The sequence below is a fragment of the Odocoileus virginianus genome, chromosome 2, assembly GCF_023699985.2.
Source record: "Odocoileus virginianus isolate 20LAN1187 ecotype Illinois chromosome 2, Ovbor_1.2, whole genome shotgun sequence".
Taxonomy (NCBI): domain Eukaryota; kingdom Metazoa; phylum Chordata; class Mammalia; order Artiodactyla; family Cervidae; genus Odocoileus; species Odocoileus virginianus.
In genome coordinates, this window is record NC_069675.1 from 10,059,498 (window position 1) to 10,078,950 (window position 19,453).

Here is a 19,453-nt window from a genome sequence, read left to right on the forward strand (position 1 = left end):
GAGTGTTGAGAGTCTGTGCCTGGGCCCCCGCTCCTTCCCCGTCTTGACTGGCCCGGGTGCAGCAGGGGGGCACTAGGACCCAGAGGCTAGCTGTGTCCCTGACAAGTCTAGAGCAGCACTAGCGCAGAGTGAGACTCATCAGCTGGCAAGCAGGATCGGTGTCTCTGGGTTCAGGAATCCTCCAGCAGCAGAGGGGACTTGCTCCTCAGCCCCTTTCTCCGTTCCCTCCCCGACCCCAGTAGGCCACCCAGTGAGGTCCATGGACGGGGGCGGGCCCCGCCTGCCGGCTTCTGTGTGTGTCCATGAGGGCCTGGAGCCCTAGCCCTCCTGCCTAGGTTTCTGCCTTTTCTCTCTGTCTTTGGTCAGCTGGGGGAGGGGGTGGAGGCCGAGTGAGCAACATGGCCCAGAGCAAGAGGCACGTGTATAGCCGGGTAAGTGGCCCTGATCTGGGGTGGCCGTGGGAGGGCTTCTGGGGAAGGCCTGGGTGCCTGTGGACAGTGCTGTGGGGGCTGGGAGACAACGCTGGAGCTCGGCCGGGGCCACTCGCAGCCCTGACGGGGTTAGACCGCATAGGCATCCCTTCCCAAAGTAGGGCCCTTTGTGGGTACTGGGGAGCCCTGACCTTTGACTCTAGCTGGACCTCGGGCCAGAGGTTCCTGGGGGGCCGGACTGTCCTGGGGATTTCAGATGGGGTCGGTGGGTTGGACTGGCCTTCTGGTGAAGCCTTTCTTTAGAGCTGCTTTGTTGCCTGTCACTTGCTCTCTTGCTCTTCCGGCCCAGATTGGCTCTGTAGCCACTGTTGTGTCCACCTCGTCCTGAGGTTTATCAGGGTCAGGACGGTGGTGACGGTCTCTGACTTTGGGGCCAGCTCTGATGTGCCTGTCAGCTCCTTTTATTTTCAGGTCTGTGAGAGCCACTCGACTGTCCCAGGTATGATGTGGCCTCTCAGAGCCCCTGGGAATGGCATCCTCGCCTTCTTGGATGAGTTCTTTGGGGAAGAGAGTTGGGGAGTGACTGGCTCTGGCAGAGCTTCCTTCTGAAGCCAAGCGGGAGCATCAGAAGGGAGCCCTGTGAGGTCTTCAGGTCCATGCTCTCACTTCTTCGTGCCTCATTCTCTGTTGCAAGGCCCCTGTTTCATGGAGCTGCTGGTGCTAAAAATGGCTTAGGTGTGATTTTCTTCTAAGCCATGGGCCTATTTGGGACCTAATTTCATGTTGTCTTGTCATCACGAGTATGTCAGAAGCCGAGAGCTTCCCAAGGACAATGTTTAGTCTATTCCCTTGGCTTGTCCATTCATTTGGACCACTGGACAGAGTCGAGGGACAGTTCGCAGGACAGATCTGAGATACCAGATTTGCCTGGCCTTTATATATTTATTTATTCATAGCAAGATAGTGTGAGTGAAGGATCTTCAGAGCTTATAGATAGAGTTGATTGGCCAGAGCTGAGGCCTGGAAGAAGGGAGTTAAATGGTTGAATGGGCTTGGTGAGGCATCTCGGGGTGTTGTGGTGGGCTGGGGGAGGTCAGGTCATGAAGAAGGCACAGTTGTGTGCCAGTGAAAGGGAGAGGTCTGGGAGAGCCGTGTGAACCTCAGGGAGGACAGGATTCTGCGGGAACACTCACTGATTCCCTGTCTTCCCAGCTCAGACCTCTGTCAGGCACTGGGTCGTGGGGAACCGCTGTAAACTGAGTTAGTTGCTTGAGCTTCATTCCCCTCCTAGAGGACAGTGCTCCTGAGAAAGTAGCCATGTGGAGTGACATTCACAGATTTATCAGTGAATTCTGATTTATTAAAGTTAAATATAAACTCTTAAAAGTTCTGGCAGATTCCAGGGGAGTTTGAAGAAGTTCTAGAACATAATACTGGCATTTTCCCAAAGGAAATTTGGTAGGTGTTGTGGGGGGGGTCACTAATTTGAGAATGGGGTTCAGGGAAGTGGCTTTTGGTCCTTCTTTAGGCCAGGACCGGCTTATGGTCCTTCTTTAGGCCAGGATCCTGACTGGGGCCTCTCTCGTATATTAGGATGACACCCTTAACTCCGTATGTTTGCTTGTGTCTTTCAGACTCCCAGTGGCAGCAGAATGAGTGCTGAGGCAAGTGCCCGGCCTCTGCGAGTGGGCTCCCGCGTGGAGGTGATTGGAAAAGGCCACCGTGGCACCGTGGCCTATGTTGGAGCCACCCTCTTTGCTACTGGCAAATGGGTAGGTGTGATCCTGGATGAAGCAAAAGGCAAGAATGACGGGACCGTCCAAGGCAGGAAGTACTTCACTTGTGATGAAGGACACGGCATCTTTGTGCGCCAGTCCCAGGTACTCACTGCCGGCTGCTGTGTGTGCGTGTGCCGCTGGTGTGTTGGTGCCCTCTTTTCCTGGGCATGCACCTAAGTCTCTGGTTGGGAGAGTGGGAGGCAACGAGGGAGGGAAGATCCAGAGCTATCCTTAGGGAATCTGCCCTGTACTCTAGGCTTGCTTAGGGCCTGAAGAGGGGCCCATGTTACCTCCAGCCTTAATCTAGCTATATTGAGTCTATTCTGTGGCCTCAGATACAGGTATTTGAAGATGGAGCGGATACTACTTCACCAGAGACACCTGATTCTTCTGCCTCAAAGGTCCTCAGAAGAGGTAACAACCACCCACTTAAGTTGCCTCCTCACACGCAGGCGTCCCCAGGACTTCTCCCCAGAACAAGGGGCCGCAGTGGATCCTGAGATTTTCTATCACCACCATATTCTGTTGTTAACATCTTGCCTCCCCTGCCATGATGTTCTCTGCTCCTATCCGTCTCCACAAACACACACTTTGTTTCTTCTTGCATTCTACAGAGGGAACTGACTCAAATCCAAAGACCAGCAAACTGGTAAGTAGTTAGGGATGGGCGTGGGGAGTGATGGAGGAAAGAGGGAAAGGAAAAGGAAAGGAGGGAGGCCATACAGGGTCTTACTCGTCTGCTGCTTCCACCTGAGGTGGTAAACTGAGTTAGCCTTTCCAAGCTCCATCCTCTCTGAGAAGGAGACTTTCTGGGTGTGAGTTGCCGCTTTAGGTGTAAAGGTGCTAGCAGGGAAAAGCTACCAATGCCCAGAAGTTCTGGATCAGTTGGAACTGAGGCTGGGGGTGAAAGGGAGGACAGGTCTGCCCCTGGTGGTGGTGTTGCCAACTTCCCACCTTTTGGTCCCTGAGGCTGCCGTCATCCGGTGGGTGTAGGGTAGGGATGAGATAAAGACTGGAGAAGGAAGGCACTCTCTGGCTCACAAGTGGAAAGGAGCTGGCCCTCTGGCACCTTTTTAGTTTGTACGTGGAGGGCCCACTGTGGCTGCCCTCTGCGGCTCTGTACAGGTGTATGAGGTGGGGCTCCCAGCTCTCCAGCACCTCCCGGCAGGGAGTGGACCTCCTGGAAGCTGATCTTGAGGGAGGCCGCCCCTCACTTACCCTTGCCTGGACAGTGACCTGCCCCTCCAATACCCGTGTTCGCCTGTGGGTCTTAATGCCTGCACCCAAGAAGTCTGACGGCTAGCACAGTGTGGTGGTTAACTCTTCTCTAACTCTGCCCTTTCAACTCCTCACGCAGCGGGGACTGAAGCCTAAGAAGGTGGTGTGTTTACTGTTTGTGCCTGGGTGGGTGAGGGCCATGCGCCCCCTCCCCAGCTGTCCTGCATGTCCTTGGGCTGCTACTTGCATGTATGTGTGACCTTGGGGCTGGGATGGCCAGAGGAAATGGCAGCCTTGGCTTTCAGAGTTCCTCTGAGGGGTGTGAGGACATCAGGCTCAGTGTCCAGGCCCAGGGGGTACGCATAGGGATGATCCTCACACCCCTGCCCATCGCCTCGGGACTTCTGGTCAGAGACTCCAAGCGTTTGACAGTGAATAGCGGCAGCATGGAGGAGAGCATCTACTGGCTTACAGAGGATCCTCACTTAGCCTGAGCTTAGGGTCAGTGGGAGGAGAGACTGGGGGTTTGGAGGTGAGGAAGGTGCCCAGGGAGGTGGTTAGGTAAGTAGGCGGGAGGTCAAGGAACTGAGCACAGAAGAGCAGGCCTGAGTGGTACCTGCCTCTGGGTGGTGTGGCCATGAATACGCACCTTTGCTCTGTTCCATCCTTCTTTCCCTGCCTCCTTCCTCTGGTGTTGTGCCCGAGGCCTACCTCCCACACCTTACAGCCTTCCATCAACCATCGTTGGGGTGCGGCTGCCACCCCTGAGACTCCTTTAGTCTGAAGTTGCTGCCATGACCGCTTCCTCACACCAGTTCATGCCTCCGGGCTGTGCCCAAGCTGTCTCTGACCTGCACGTGCCTGTCTGACCTGTATGTGCTGTGCTGTGTGTGAAGTTCTGTGATTTCCTGTCGCGCATCTGTGTCAGGACCTTCTGACTCTGCATGGAGAGCTGTTAGATGGGGCAGTGGGAGGGGAGAGTAGAACTTCTCTATTTTGATTTCTGGTTGGTGGTGGGTCCTCATGTTGGAGTCTTGCCTTGGAAGAGACAACATGATGGTATTTGCTTTGGGGTCCTGGCTTGGGAGGGAATGGGGATATAAGAAGGAAAATAATTCTCTAAAGGATGCTGGACCCATTCCAGAAGCTTGGCTTCTTCCCTTGGTTATTGGCTCCTGGTTGGGGCTCCCATCTTACATCAGACCCCAAATAGAGAAGAGCATGGACCTGCAGTCTACTGTCTATGGAGGGGTCTGGCTGCAGTCTGACCTGACCATGGGTGGGATGTGAGCCGTGCCCAAATCTTGGTGTTTTTGGCGGCTGACTAGGGAAATGTGGCAAAACCTAGCCTAGGCTGCCTGCGCTGGGGTATGGCACCTCCTTGGCTCCTGGTGCAGAGTGTCGGTCAAGTGGTCAGTCCTTCCCTAGGTCTTTCTCTCCAGGGCTTCTCTCGTGGCACATCACTTAACTCAGGAAACAGGGAGCTAGCACCACAACAAAAGAAGGAACTTTGAGGGGCAGGGTGGAAGAGAGGACCCAGATGTCTCTGCAAGGTGCCCAGTCCTTTCTGGAAGCTCTTTAGAGACAGACTCTAACCTGCCCACAACCCAGGGAGAGGCGGGACAGGAGCCAGCTCGTTAGAGCTGCTGCTGCCCAGATGGAATGTTCTCCGGGTTTCTTGGTGTGCCCCGCAGAGCCGATGCAGGAGTGCTGGGGGTGTGTGCGCCTGACGAGCCGCCATCAGGGCCTCAGCTGTGTGTATGAGACAGAAGTAGCGTTGACGGGGTTGTAGACCGAGGGGAGTGTGAGGATGAGAGAGGCCTGATGAAGCAGTGAGGTCCCTGTGCAGTGATACCCTGTCCTGGGGAGGAGGGGGAGGAGCCATCAGAGCCTGGTGGTTGCTAGGTGACCGAGGAGCAGTGGCTCCGCCCCTCGTGGAGCAGAGGAGGGTGGGCGCATGACGTCAGGTGGAGCTGGTGCGGCGGCCACGGAGGCTGCCGTCAGCCTAGGCTGGCGAACTAGGCCGGGTGCCTCCCGAGCGCTCTCCGGTGCCTGCCGGAGCCCGGCCGTCCCCACCGTGCACCGGTGGGGGCTTCTGCATCTGAGCTGCAGCCCTTGGCCAGCCGGGGAGCTGCCGGGCCGGGGAGCTGAGGCTGCACTGTTGGGATTTGATACACTAATCTGCTGTCTCCGCCGCCTTTCCCTCTGTTCGGCCTCTCCCCCACCCCTTGGTCTGTCCTGCCTTCTCTTTCCTCTCCTGGCTTTCTTTGGCTTTCTGCAATGATGAGACAGGCACCGACAGCCCGAAAGGTACTCTCGCTCGCTCTGGTCCTGCTGCCAGGCTGCCAGCGCGACGGCGGCCGGGGTGGGGGTGGCGGCTGATTGACTTGCTCTGTCTGGTTGGGGGACAGGATGGGGATGCAGGTGGGGGGCAGGGAGAGTGTGTGTCGCTGCCAGGCCCCACACCCTGGGCGTTTGCTCCCTAGCGTTCCTGCTTTGGGCTCTGAATCTGTGTTTTGGGCCTTGTACCCAGTGGCCTCACCAGCTTGAGCTTCAGGCAGCTTTTGCTGCAAACTGGCTCTGGCTGTGTTTCCTAGGACAGAATCTGGGGAAGCAGGTCCAGATGTCTTTGTGCCTCTAGCAAGCCTACCTCACTCGACCTTTGCTAGAATGACACTTGGTTGTAATACTAGCATCCCTCCTCGACTGGGGTCTGTATCAGGGGCCTTCTCTAGAACAGTTTGTGACACACAGTTATGGAGTCTTAGCCCACGGTGGTAGAGGTGGGAGTTGGTCTCCTTGGGAGACCTAGAAGAAGGGCCCAGGCCAAATCTTGTGTTTGCCAGAGCTCTGAGACCCTGGGTATCAAGAATACTGTTCTGGAGTTGGAGTTAATCATCTGTTTATCACTTTGCAATAATCTGGGGTGGCTGGTTTCAGATCTGCTGTAGGGCAGTAGTTTCCCTATGCTGCTGCCCACCCCCACCTCCTTTCTTGCAGCCGGGTGGGGTCACTTTGCTGAGCTCTGGGCTTCTGGCTAATGCAATATTCATGGCCCTGACACCTGAGCCCTCTGCCCTAGGGATGGGGAGTGCTGCAGGGATTGATCCTGGGGAGGGGGTGGGGGTGGGGCACATGGCCGCACTGTGCTCCCTTGGGGGCCTGGTCTCCCCCTGCTGGTTTCGTATCACTCACGTCCAGGCTTGTATCATCCTTCTTGTCACGTGGTATTTCTCAGGAGTCCTGTGCGGAATCTAGCACTCAAAGGAAGGGGCTGACCTGGGAAAGTCCTTGGGAGTGTGGGTGGGCGGGGCTCTGGGCTGGAGTGGGAGAGGTGGTTGTGGGAGGACTCCTCTCTGGTCTCTGGAGACCTTCTCTACCTGCTGCTGGCTTCGGTCTCCTGGCGCTCGACCTGGGAGACGGGGACAGAGTTTCCAGGGTACCCGAGGGGTGAGGCCTGCGAGGGTAGGACAAGAGTGGGAGAAGGAGCCAGGGGGAACGAGGAGTCCTGAGCTCCTGGAGTGGGATCGAGGTGCTTCACTGGGAGGAGGGCCGGGACCGGGCTGGGAGGAGGACCGGGGCCGGGCTGGGAGGAGGGCCGGGGCTGCTGGCTGCAGCCTCATGTCTGTTGCTCGTGCTCTCATTGCTGTCCCCTCTGCTGTCTGTCTCTCTGCCGTCACCCTTTCTTTCCTGACTCCTCCTCTGGCTGCTGTTGCCTGTCCAGACTACAACTCGGCGGCCCAAGGTGAGGAAGAAACAGGCCTCTGTACAAGCCACTGCTGAGTGGACACAGATACCTTAGGCATGTGCATGCATGTGGGCATTTGTGTGAGCAAGTGTAAGTTGGTCACAGTGTGTCCTGGGTTCTCTTAAGAGGAGTGGGGGTACTGAGGGTGATGACAGGCCCCTCCTGGGAAAGCGACTTCCAGCTCTTAGGAGCATGTCTGAGCCGGTAGCTTGAGTGTAGGAGAGAAACGAGAGTGGTTGTGGTTAATCAAGGCAGACTTTCTTGAAGAAGGGCATCTTCTTCCAGCTGCTTTTGACCAGCTTTGGGAGGGGGTGTGTGTGTGTGTGTTGTTGGGGAAGGGGCGGAGAATTAGAAGAAACGTGAGAAAGAACTTGGAATGTAAATGTCAGGGGCTGCGGAGGTGGGTGTGACTGTGAAAGGCCTTGGGTGGGGGCGTCCGTGGATAGCGTGTGGTCACTGGGAGGGCTTCAGGGCTCAGCCCTTCAGGGAGGAGTACGGGGCAGGCCTGTCTGCTCTAGCACCTCAGCTCCGCAGGGACCCAGGTACTGCCGCCTGATTAGAGCCCCTCTGTCTTGGAGGAAGGAGGTGACAGATGGGTTGGCAGTACTGACCTTGTTTCAGAGGAGAGCCAAGGATTGCGACTTTCACCCTGGCCCTTTTACTTGCAGGATCCCCTGAAATAGACCAGGGGAAGGAGGATGAGCTTGACGGTTTATCGAAGTGTAGAACCTAGGACCCCCAGTTTTAGCCCAGCCTTCTCTGGGAACATGAAATAGAGATCAGTCTGTTCTTTCTCTCTGGGAATGACACTGAGGTGCTTTTTCCCGCTGGGGGGAGGTGGGTACAGGCTCAGAGCAACAGTAGCATTGGGAATATTAAGAAATTGCTACAATGATTACAAGTGGGTCACAAAAGGAATGATCAGGGGAGTGAGGGCTTCTGCCCTAGCAGGGTAGTGCTAGAGCTTGGAGGAATGTGGGGTGAGTGCTAAGGGAGGAGTTCCTCGTAATCTTATGTCTTTTTCCGTCCCTCCCTCTCCCGCCATCCCCCCCCTAATCCCGCCCGGCCCTTTGTCACTGCCTCTGACTGTGTCACTTTCCCCCTGCCCTTCACTGTTTCTCTGTTCTCATTGTCCTGTGATGCTCTCTGCCTTTTTCCTTCTCTGTCACTTCCTTCACCGTATTCTCGTATTCTGTCTCACTCTCTTTTACCACCCCTGTCCCCTCCACTTTTTCTGGTCTGCCCCTGCCCTCTCGGAATAGCCCACCCGCCCAGCCAGCACTGGGGTGGCCGGGGCCAGTAGCTCCCTGGGCCCCTCCGGCTCAGCGTCAGCAGGTGAGCTGAGCAGCAGTGAGCCCAGCACCCCAGCTCAGACTCCGCTGGCAGCGCCCATCATCCCCACGCCAGCCCTCACCTCTCCTGGAGCAGCACTCCCACTTCCTTCCCCCTCTAAGGTAAGGTCTGGGGTTGGAGCAAAGAAGAATCAAGATACAAAGGGCCTGTGACCCCTGACAGGGTCTTAGAAGTTTCCCTGGGTTGGGGGAGACCCAGAACCTTGGATTAGGAGGATGGGGTCTCAGCATATAAGTATCCCATTATGACTAAGCCACCCTTTCCACTCTGCCCTTCTTCCACACTTCCCCCATGTGGACTGGGCTCTTCACAGATATTTGTATGTCACTTGCTTTGGCCCTGGACCTGGAATGACATCCGCACACATTCCTGTCCTTCCTCTCCAGCTCAGTCTCGGTGGGTAAAAGCGAGGAGGCAGTGCCCGGGCTGAAGGGTCTCTCCTTTGCAGGAAGAGGAGGGGCTGAGGGCCCAGGTGCGGGACCTGGAGGAGAAGCTGGAGACTCTGCGGCTGAAACGTGCAGAAGACAAGGCAAAACTGAAAGAGCTGGAGAAGCACAAGATTCAGCTGGAGCAGGTGCAGGAATGGAAAAGCAAAATGCAGGAGCAGCAGGCAGACCTGCAGCGGCGCCTCAAGGAGGCTCGCAAGGTGCGACTTGGGGTGGAGAGGGTCTGGGGAGGCCCAGGGCCCGAGGATGTGCAGGAAGCTGGAACTGGGGCCTGGACTGTCCTGTGAAAAGGGGTATGCGAGGCATCTTTGTGAGTGTTCCCCCAACCCCCACTTCTCTTCAGGAAGCCAAGGAGGCCCTAGAGGCCAAGGAACGCTACATGGAGGAGATGGCTGACACTGCTGATGCCATCGAGATGGCCACTCTGGACAAGGAGATGGCCGAGGAGCGGGCCGAGTCCCTGCAGCAGGAGGCCGAGGTGCTGAGGGAGCGTGTGGAAGAGCTCACCACTGACCTGGAGATCCTCAAAGCCGAGATTGAGGAGAAGGGTAAGGGGCCAGGGCTGCTGGGAGCCAAATGATGGGGGTGGAACCCTGTCTGAAGGTGTTCATGGTCCTCCCCAGGCTCAGATGGTGCCGCATCCAGTTATCAGCTCAAGCAGCTTGAGGAGCAGAATGCCCGCTTAAAGGATGCCCTGGTGAGGTAGGGGCCTCTCGTTGCCAGTTTCACTCTCCTGTCTCCAGATCTGTGCCTGACTCTTGACACACCGGTCTTTCTCCTTTTCTCTTGCCATTTTCCCACAGAATGCGGGACCTTTCTTCCTCAGAGAAGCAGGAGCACGTGAAACTCCAGAAGCTCATGGAAAAGAAGAACCAAGAGCTGGAAGTTGTGAGGCAACAGCGGGAGCGTCTGCAGGAGGAGCTGAGCCAGGCAGAGCGCACCATTGATGAGCTCAAGGAGCAGGTGCGGGCAGCCCCGCCCCTGGCGCAGAGCACTGCGCTGCGCACCTTCCGGTGTCTCTTCTGTCTAGGCACCTTTCAGTCCTTGTTCGCTCTGTCTGACACAGGTCGATGCTGCTCTGGGGGCGGAGGAGATGGTGGAGACGCTGACAGACCGGAACCTGGATCTGGAAGAGAAAGTGCGCAAATTGAAGGAAACGGTGGGGGACTTGGTAAGAGAAGAGCAGACTCCTGACTTACACCCTTGATGGAGGGTATTTGGAAGAGACTTGCCGTGAGAAGGATTGACGTGCTCCCTGATCTTTGAGTAGGGTGTGCAGTGAGTGAACGCACCCTGGCCCGGTACCCTGACTCTGACTTTTCTTTGCCCCAACTACTTTGTGGTCTCCCAGGAAGCAATAAATGAAATGAACGATGAACTGCAGGAGAACGCACGTGAGACAGAACTGGAGCTTCGGGAGCAGCTAGATATGGCGGGTGCACAGGTCCGAGATGCCCAGAAGCGTGTGGAAGCAGCCCAGGAAACCGTTGCAGACTATCAGCAAACCATCAAGAAGTACCGCCAGCTGACTGCCCACCTGCAGGTGACTGCACACCCACTGCTCTCCGCCCACGGTCACCCCAGGGCTTCCCCCAAGACTCAGCTGTGTCTTGTCTTCCATCCTTGCTCCCAGGATGTAAATCGGGCTCTGACAAACCAGCAGGAAGCATCTGTGGAAAGGCAGCAGCAGCCACCTCCCGAGACTTTTGACTTCAAGATCAAGTTTGCCGAGACTAAGGCTCATGCTAAGGTCAGGAGAGTGGGTGAGCTGGAGAGGGGTGGGTGTTGGAGACCCCAGCCTGGGTGTGGCCATGGGCTGATCTGCTGTGGGGTTCTGGCCTTCAGGTTCCTGGGGTTGGGAGTGCTTTGTGTGGTGGTTTTGGAGACTCCTGGCCTGGGCCTGTCCCAGAAGCAGGAGACACATCGGAACGTGGCGTGGAGGTTAGGAGGTTCTCTGCGGCCTAGCTGAGAACCCGCCTCCCTGTCTACCTCACAGGCAATTGAAATGGAATTGAGGCAGATGGAGGTGGCCCAGGCCAACCGGCACATGTCCCTGTTGACAGCCTTCATGCCCGACAGTTTCCTTCGGCCAGGTGGGGACCATGACTGCGTTCTGGTGCTGCTGCTCATGCCTCGTCTCATTTGCAAGGTACGGTCTGTCAGCCCCGTTCCCAGCAGGGGTCTGCTGAGCTTGCCTTGAGCCAGGCATTGGGGATGCCAAGCGAAAACAGCAGTCATTGTCTTTGCTCTCAGGGTTTATGGTGAATAGGAACACAGAATCACAGACAGATGTGTTACAGATGATGTTTTATCAAGGGGAGATGCAGGTTGTGAAGTGGGGGTAGTGTCTGGGAGAGAGCACAGCTGGGGAGCTGATGGAGATAGTGGGATATTACTGAAGGAATAACATTTGAGGTGAGACCCAGAAGATGACTAGGAGTTAGTGGGGGGATAACTGTCAGGATCACATTCTAGTTGGAAAGGTAGCAGGTGCAGCAGCTTTAAGGTGGGAAAGAGCTTGGTCCCGCTGGTCCTGCTGCCCTTTCAGCCCCATATCCAAATCTTCATCAGCACCAGCAATCACATCACCCTTTCCTCTCATGCGGCTCCCTGCCCATCTAAGAGCTGTTTCTGCTTTCTCTGCCATGTGTTCGTGCCCCCCACATAGTTGCTCAGCTCTCTGTACTCCTGAGTCTGTGTTCTCCATCCTCTGCTCTGAGCCCCATGTCTCTGGTGCTTCTTCCCACAGGCAGAGCTAATCCGGAAGCAGGCCCAGGAAAAGTTTGAACTAAGTGAGAGCTGTTCAGAGCGACCAGGACTTCGAGGAGCTGCTGGGGAGCAGCTCAGCTTTGCTGCTGGGCTGGTGTATTCACTGAGTCTGCTGCAGGCCACACTCCATCGTTACGAGCAGTAAGTGATCCCTGACCCGCACTGCAGGGCGGTGGGTCCCAGATCGGCTGGAGCTGAGATTGCCTTGTAGACTCTGGCCTCACGAGCCCTCCTCTCGTCTCCAGCGCCCTCTCTCAGTGCAATGTGGACGTGTATAAGAAGGTGGGCAGCCTCTACCCTGAGATGAGTGCCCACGAACGCTCCTTGGACTTCCTCATCGAGCTGCTGCACAAGGATCAGCTGGATGAGACTGTCAACGTAGAGCCTCTCACCAAGGCCATCAAGTACTACCAGGTCTGGGGCGAGAATTGAGGCTTAGCCCAGGAGGAGGGAGGGTTTCTTCTGGGGCTGTTGGCCAGTGTGGCCAAGGTTGTATGTCCCAGGCTGAAGGCTTGAAACTCTTAGATGAACTCACCTTAGGATGCAGCTCCTTGAGGGTTTTGGATTCTTTCATACCTCTGGAGTCCCATGATGACTGGGGCTCAAACTGCAGTTTGGGAAGAATGCTCCGTTCTTCCAAGACCTAAAGACTGTTCATTTGCCATCCCTCCTCAGCATCTATACAGCATCCACCTTGCTGAACAACCTGAGGACAGTACCATGCAGCTTGCTGACCACATTAAGGTGAGGTGTTTGGGCCAATGGTTGAGCCCCTTGTAGAGATCAGAAATGAAAGACATCAGATCACACCCTCAAAGGGTGGAGCAGGGTCACTAAAGCCAGATCAGGGAAGCCAGAGAGCTCACTTATGGATGGGGTCGGCCAAGGGTGGAGACTTCTTTAGAGATGTTAATGGGGCAGAAGGCCCCCTGTTGGAGGCTGACAGCCACCTGCTTCTATCTTCACAGTTTACCCAGAGTGCCCTGGACTGCATGAGTGTGGAGGTGGGACGGCTACGGGCCTTCTTGCAGGTGAGAGCACAACCAGATCTGTTGGAGTTCCTCTTCCTTCGTAGTCCTCACCTCCTTGCCCCCAGCCCTAATTCTGACTTGGCTTCCCGTCTGTCTCCTGTTCTGAGTAGGGTGGGCAGGAGGCTTCAGATATTGCCCTCCTGCTCCGGGACCTGGAAACTTCGTGCAGTGATACCCGCCAGTTCTGCAAGAAGATCCGGCGGCGGATGCCAGGGACGGATGCACCTGGGATCCCGGCTGCACTGGCCTTTGGACCACAGGTTTAGGGCTGTGAAGGGGGACGGGAAGGAAACTGTGAGCAGAACCAGGAGGGGTGCAGCGTGTTGAGATCTGGATCCGGTCAGGGGACAGGGATGGTTTTGAGGTAGCTGGGTGCTGTGGTGTTGAGCCCACAGTGGGCTCCTGACCCAGCCCGTTGCACAGGTATCCGACACACTCCTCGACTGCAGAAAACACTTGACGTGGGTGGTGGCGGTGCTCCAGGAGGTGGCAGCAGCTGCTGCCCAGCTCATTGCCCCACTGGCAGAGAACGAGGGGCTGCCTGTGGCTGCCTTGGAGGAGCTGGCTTTCAAAGCAAGCGAGCAGGTGGGCCGGGTTGGCTGGGCGGAAGGTGGTGATGGGAGAGTCAGGTGGCCAGTGTGGGGTTTTCACTACTGCCGTTGACACCTGCAGATCTACGGGACCCCCTCCAGCAACCCCTATGAGTGTCTGCGCCAGTCGTGCAGCCTCCTCATCAGCACTATGAACAAGTTGGCCACAGCCATGCAGGAGGGGAGAGTACGATGCCGAGCGGCCCCCTAGCAAGGTGGGCGACTCGGGGGGGAACTGCGGGAGCCAGGAGGAGGACTTGGGGAGAGCTGCTGCTCCTTGTGGGGGGGCTGGGAGGCAGGAGTTTGGGGAGCACCTTCCTCTTGCTTATAAGGCAAGGGGGAAGATTTTCTGTTTGGCTGGACCCCTCTGAAAGGAGAGCGTTGGTAACCTTGCCCTCTGCCCTTTAGCCTCCCCCAGTTGAGCTGCGGGCTGCGGCTCTTCGTGCAGAGATCACGGATGCTGAAGGCCTGGGCTTGAAGCTTGAGGATCGAGAGACAGTTATTAAAGAACTGAAGAAGTCACTGAAAATCAAGGTGAGGATAGGGGAGGCTCAGGATCTGAGAGGCCAGGAAGTAGCGGGGGGCACAGGGAGGCAGTGAGTGTTGACTGTAGCTGAGGGGTTGAGGACTGAGGGGAGGAAGGGGAAGTGCGATCAGTGGGAGTTCTGTGGGAGCTTGCTGTCTCATGTCTGTCCCAGGGCTCGGGTTGGGGGTGGTCATGGGAAGTGTGAGGCAGCTGGACACGCTCCATCCTCGTCCAGGGGGAAGAGCTCAGTGAGGCCAACGTGCGGCTGAGCCTCCTGGAGAAGAAGCTGGACAGTGCTGCCAAGGATGCAGATGAGCGCATTGAGAAAGTCCAGACTCGGCTGGAGGAGACCCAGACGCTGCTGCGGAAGAAGGAGAAGTGAGGCACCTCCCTGGTCCCTGTTCACTCCACCCTCCCTCCTGCGAGCAGCTCTCTGCCTCCTAACCCAGGCTCTCTTGGAGTGAGCCTCCCCAGGGGGACAGAGGCCATCTCCTTCCCAGCTGACAGCACCATTGTCTCATCCCAATCTGAGCCTCTTCTGCCCCTGGCTCCTGGCCGGCAGGGCTGCCCTCAGGATCTGTCAGGGCTGAGAAACGGGGGCAGGGCCCTGGGGGAAGGGATACTGCCCACACCCAGGTTCTCTTTCACAGAGAGTTTGAGGAGACCATGGATGCACTTCAGGCCGACATCGACCAGCTGGAGGCAGAGAAGGCCGAGTTAAAGCAGCGATTGAACAGCCAGTCCAAGCGCACGATTGAGGGGCTCCGGGGGCCCCCTCCCTCGGGTATTGCCACGCTGGTCTCTGGCATTGCTGGGGGTGAGTGCCGTGGAGCAGTCAGCACCAGCCCAGAGGAGATTGAATGTCCCCACTCCTGTCCTTGGCCTCCGTTTGACTTTTTTCCCCCGGCCCCCGCCGCCCATAGCTGGATGTTCAGCCAGGAACACGCTTGTCCAGTTTCACTCTGTGGCAGCTTTCACCAGGTTTTTACTTCTGAAGATACGTGCAGAGTTCCTTGTACCAAGGTGGGGCAGTGGGGCCTCACCAAGGTGCCAGTGAAACTCAGAATTCCAGTAGCCGTCACTCTTGGGTCTGCCATCTGGCCTTTCTGTCCCAGCCCTGTATTCCAGAAGGCCGTCAGCCTGCAGCAGACCGGGGTGTCTGCTGTGGTATCCAGTTGTGGCTGCTCTGCCCTTGATTCCTCCTCTGCGGGGGCACTGCATTCTCTGCAGAGTTGACGTCAATTCACCCTATAGTATGTTTCTCTCTTCCAGTGCTGAATCCTCCCAGTTACACTTGAGGCTTATGTTCTGACCTTTGCCTGGTCTCTTAGTGTGGTCAGGGCTCCTTACCTGGAGTTTTTCTGGCTTCCAGGCCTAGTCTCCCCAGTTTCCTGACCAAGGAGGTGGCCAGTGCTATCTTGGTTCTCATCTACTATGTAGTATTTTTTTTTCTGTCTTTGGTTTCTTACTTCCCCTTCTCACCTCCAGAAGACAAACTCCTTGAAATGGAATTAAACCTGCAGGATCTCTAGAAGTCCCCTGCTGTGCTTGTCTTGTCAGTTGGCCTCACCTAGGGTCTTGTCCTCATCAAAGCCCGCATCACTGGTGCTGCTTGACTCTGAAAAGTGACCAAGTATTTTCTTGTCTTTAGACTCCTGTGAGTCAGATGGTTCCATGTTCCTGGGGAGGGGACAGAATTACCACATTGCGTTGTTTTAGCATAGGCTTTTTTTTCCCTTCAGTTGCACTGGGTCTTTGTAGCGATGGACAGACTTCTCTAGTTGTGGTGTGTAGGTTCAGTAGCCCTGCAGCATGTGGAATCTTTGTTCTTTGACAAGGAATTAAGCATGCGTTTCCTGCACTGGAAGGCAGATTCTTAACCACTGGACCACCAGGGGAATCAGCATAGGCTCTTTAAACAGATACTGGTTCTTTTTTTTTTCTTTTTTTTAAATAATTTTACTTGTTTATTTTCAGCTGTGCTGGGTCTTCTTGCTGCACAGACTCTCTCTAGTGAGCGGGAGCTACTTGTCGTTGCAGTGCACAGCTTCCCACTGCGGTGGCTTCTCGTGCAGCATGGGCTGGAGGGCGCGCGGGCTTCACTGCTTGCAGCACGTGGGCTCCGCAGTTGCGTTTCCCGGGCTCCAGAGCACAGACCAGTTGTTGAGGCAGACAGGCTCAGCTGCTCTGCAACACGTGGGATCTTCCCAGACCAGGGATCGAACCCGTGTCTCCTGCATTGGCACTGAGCCACCAGGGAAGCCCCAAAGATCGGTTTTTAATTTCTGAAGCTTTGCACCAAAAAAGGGTGACTTTTGTCTCAGAGCAGTGGGGAACCTGAAGAAATGGGTATGTGTCTTCATGCTCAGTTAAGTTTTGCTGGTGGGGAGCTCTAAGGGTGCAGACACATCAGGGTCTCAGGAGCGGTCCATCTGCCCTTCTGGGAGGTAGAGTGTGGGGCAGGGAGGCAGGAACAGCCTCGGGCCTCAGGTGTTTCCTCCAGCGCACACTGCTGCTGCCACTCTTCCTCACATGTTGCAGCTTGTATCGTGGCCTGACTTCCCTTTTCTATCTTTCTTTCACACATACTTGCTCTTTCCCCAAAAGTAAAGGCAGGATCTTGTTAGAGAAGGTATGGTGATCAGGAAAAATGTTTTCCTGCATGACCAGGAGTCTTCTGGTGTGTCCCCCTCACCACCATACCATCTAATTCCTCTCTCCTCTTTTCCTGCTCCCCCACGGGCTGTCCTGAGCGCAGAAGAACAACAGCGAGGTAGAGCGCCAACCTGCTGGGGGCGTTATCGGGGTTGGTGGGAATTGGGGCTGGGGGAGCAGGGCGAGACTGTCCCCTTGGCAGCAATCAAAACTGGAGGTAGCAGGGGATAAGGAAGGGGGATGGGTAGGAATGGAACCCATCTTCAACCCTTCCCACCTGGGGCTCATGACGTTTGTTGTGGTCCCCATAGGAGGTGCCCCTGGGCAGGCTCCGGGGTCTGTGCCTGGCCCAGGGCTGGTGAAGGACTCACCCCTGCTGCTTCAGCAGATCTCGGCCATGAGGCTGCATATCTCCCAGCTCCAGCATGAGAAGAGCATCCTCAAGGTGAGGAGGTCACAGAGAGGGCAGATGTAACTGCTTCATTGATGATAGATGGTAGGGCTGTCTGTCACTTCTTACTGCCACTCTTCTTCCTGCTTTGCTCACAGGGAGCCAAGATGAAGGCATCCTTAGCAGCCCTGCCCCCTCTGCACGTGGCCAAACTCTCTCTCCCGCCCCATGAGGGCCCTGGCAGTGAGCTTGCTGCTGGAGCGCTGTATCGTAAGACCAGCCAGCTGCTAGAGACGTTGAATCAGTTGAGCGCACGCACCCACGTGGTGGACATCACTCGCTCCAACCCTGGTATGGACGTACCAACTCCTGAGATGGAAACCACAGCCCCTCCCCTTGCCTCATATAGTCCCTGCCTAGGCACTTCCCACACCTGAGAGGCTCTTCCTAGCCCTGTTCTTTGATCTCGGTGTTCAGTTTGCTTGAGGCAGGCAACTGGACTGGATGAAGCATCACTAGTCCAGCTGCCTGCCTGCACCTTGGCGGGCCTCACTAGCCTTCTCTCCCCACAGCTGCCAAGAGCCCGTCGGCCCAGCTCCTGGAGCAGGTGGCTCAGCTCAAGTCCCTAAGCGACACCATTGAGAAGCTCAAGGTTAGTTTAGACCTGCCTTTTCTCACCCAGGAGTGCTCACTTCAGAGCATTCTGTGCTGGAGGCCCTAGCATGTTCATTTCCCCCAGGACCCCCAGGGTTCCTGGGATCCAGCCCTGCGCTAGGTGACACATAGCAAAGGAGGAGGGAGGGAAGACGGGGTTCCTGCCTTGGGAGTTCACTCCCACACAGATCCTCTCAATAGGAAAGAGAGTCTTACCAACAAAATGGGTTGAGCTAGGGTCATCCTTAGTGTAGAGCAGCTTCTGTCAGAGCTGAGATCACTGCAGAGTAGAATGGTTGAGAATGGCTTCCCAGAAGTTACAGAATCTGAGCTGAACCCTGAAGGACAAATATCTACAAAGCAAGGCTGTTGGGTAGGGGTGGGATTGGACTTGAGAGCAAAGGTATGGTGATAAAAGAGGACTGGACCTCTGTCCTTGGTGTTAGTATCCCTGTGAAGCCGGGGAGATACTGGGCTCACCTGTGGAGGGCCCCCTAAATGACGCCCGTTCCTCCCATCTGCAGGATGAGGTTCTTAAGGAGGCTGTGTCTCAGCGCCCTGGAGCCACGGTCCCCACTGACTTTGCCACCTTCCCTTCATCAGCCTTCCTCAGGGTAAGAGGGAGCGTGGGGAGGGGGTGGGCAGTGTGGAAGGCTCAGACGAGTCCTTCCCCTCTCCTCCAGAATTTGAAGAGGCTTCTGAGGGCCTCAGGTCCAACGACTGAACTTCTTGAGTCATCTGGCCAAGTTTTAACTTGCAAGTAACTTAACAGTGCTTGCAGTGCTTTCCGAAATTCCAGTATTTTAGCAGTTAAACATCATCTGTGATTTCTGACACCAGGAGAGACTCAAAACTCCCTTGTCAGGCTATGTGCCTCAGTTCTAGTTTGGAAATTGTGATTATAGCCTAGGAGCCTCAAAGCTTCCGCCTCCCAGGGTCTCAGTGCCCAGGGACCTTGTCGGCGGCACACAGCTGAAGTGAGCCCCTGACCTGGCGGCCTCTCTCCCTTCCCAATTCCCAGGCCAAGGAAGAGCAGCAGGATGACACTGTGTACATGGGCAAAGTGACCTTCTCGTGCGCGGCTGGCCTTGGGCAGCGACACCGGCTGGTGCTCACCCAGGAGCAGCTGCACCAGCTTCACGATCGCCTCATCTCCTAAATGCTTCTTCCCTCACTGCCCGCTGCCGCCCGCAGCCCTCCTGGAGCCGCTCCTCCTGCTGCGTGGCCACCAGGCGGCCCCCGGGGAGAACCGCGTGTGTCAGCTCTTCCTGCCCCACTCGGCGTCACGCCCCCCCTCGGAGCCCTGCCCCTGCCCCTTGACCCGGGTTCCCCTGGCTCCCGCCCCTGGCCTCTGCCAGAGTTCGCTGTTCAGTGGCTCCCTTCTTCCTGAGGAGCTTCGGGGGCTCTAGGGGGTAGGTAGGTTGAGACCCCGCAACTACAGGTTGAATGAGGTCTCTCCGACTGAGGACTTCACTCCTTGATTAAAGCCGCTTCTGCTTCAGTATTGTCTGTGTGATGTTGGGAGTGGGAATTGGGCCACTTGACTCAGGGCAGGGGTAGAGCAGAAGGGATGCTGAGAAGGCTCTGGCTGTGCCACATTTGAAGATCTCCCTCTTTTGTGACCAGTGGAATGCTCTGTCCGTCAAATTTGTGTGCAGTTAAGTTTCTCTGAGCAGGGGGAAAGGGCTCAACCAGGGGCTTGGCTCCTGAGTTCCTCTTACCGAGTTAGGAGGCTGGGGAGTATGTCGCCTCTGCGGCCCGGCCTCTGTTTTCTGGATCTTTCACTGCTCTTCAGGCCAGCAGTGTTTGGAGCTTGCCTAATGGTATGATTGCCACTCCAGCCAACTTTCTGAGGTGCTGGCA

At 56.3% G+C, this 19,453-nt stretch overlaps 1 protein-coding gene across 1 annotated transcript; it reads left to right on the top strand.

The window, feature by feature from the left end:
• Positions 1–116: 116 nt before the first annotated feature.
• On the top strand, positions 117–19,091 carry DCTN1 (dynactin subunit 1). Its single transcript, XM_070475858.1, is given in 33 exon segments — positions 117–431; positions 2,066–2,311; positions 2,545–2,623; positions 2,824–2,858; positions 3,567–3,587; positions 5,720–5,737; positions 7,152–7,172; positions 8,438–8,629; positions 8,977–9,174; positions 9,318–9,522; positions 9,598–9,676; positions 9,778–9,937; positions 10,041–10,145; positions 10,326–10,517; positions 10,608–10,724; positions 10,971–11,123; positions 11,724–11,884; positions 11,989–12,157; positions 12,419–12,487; positions 12,712–12,774; positions 12,885–13,034; positions 13,198–13,359; positions 13,447–13,545; positions 13,547–13,579; positions 13,773–13,898; positions 14,126–14,268; positions 14,541–14,707; positions 16,649–16,663; positions 16,857–16,990; positions 17,095–17,287; positions 17,509–17,588; positions 18,115–18,204; positions 18,612–19,091. Coding segments are annotated over 33 exon segments (3,846 nt in total). The 5' UTR covers positions 117–398; the 3' UTR covers positions 18,750–19,091.
• Positions 19,092–19,453: the final 362 nt, after the last annotated feature.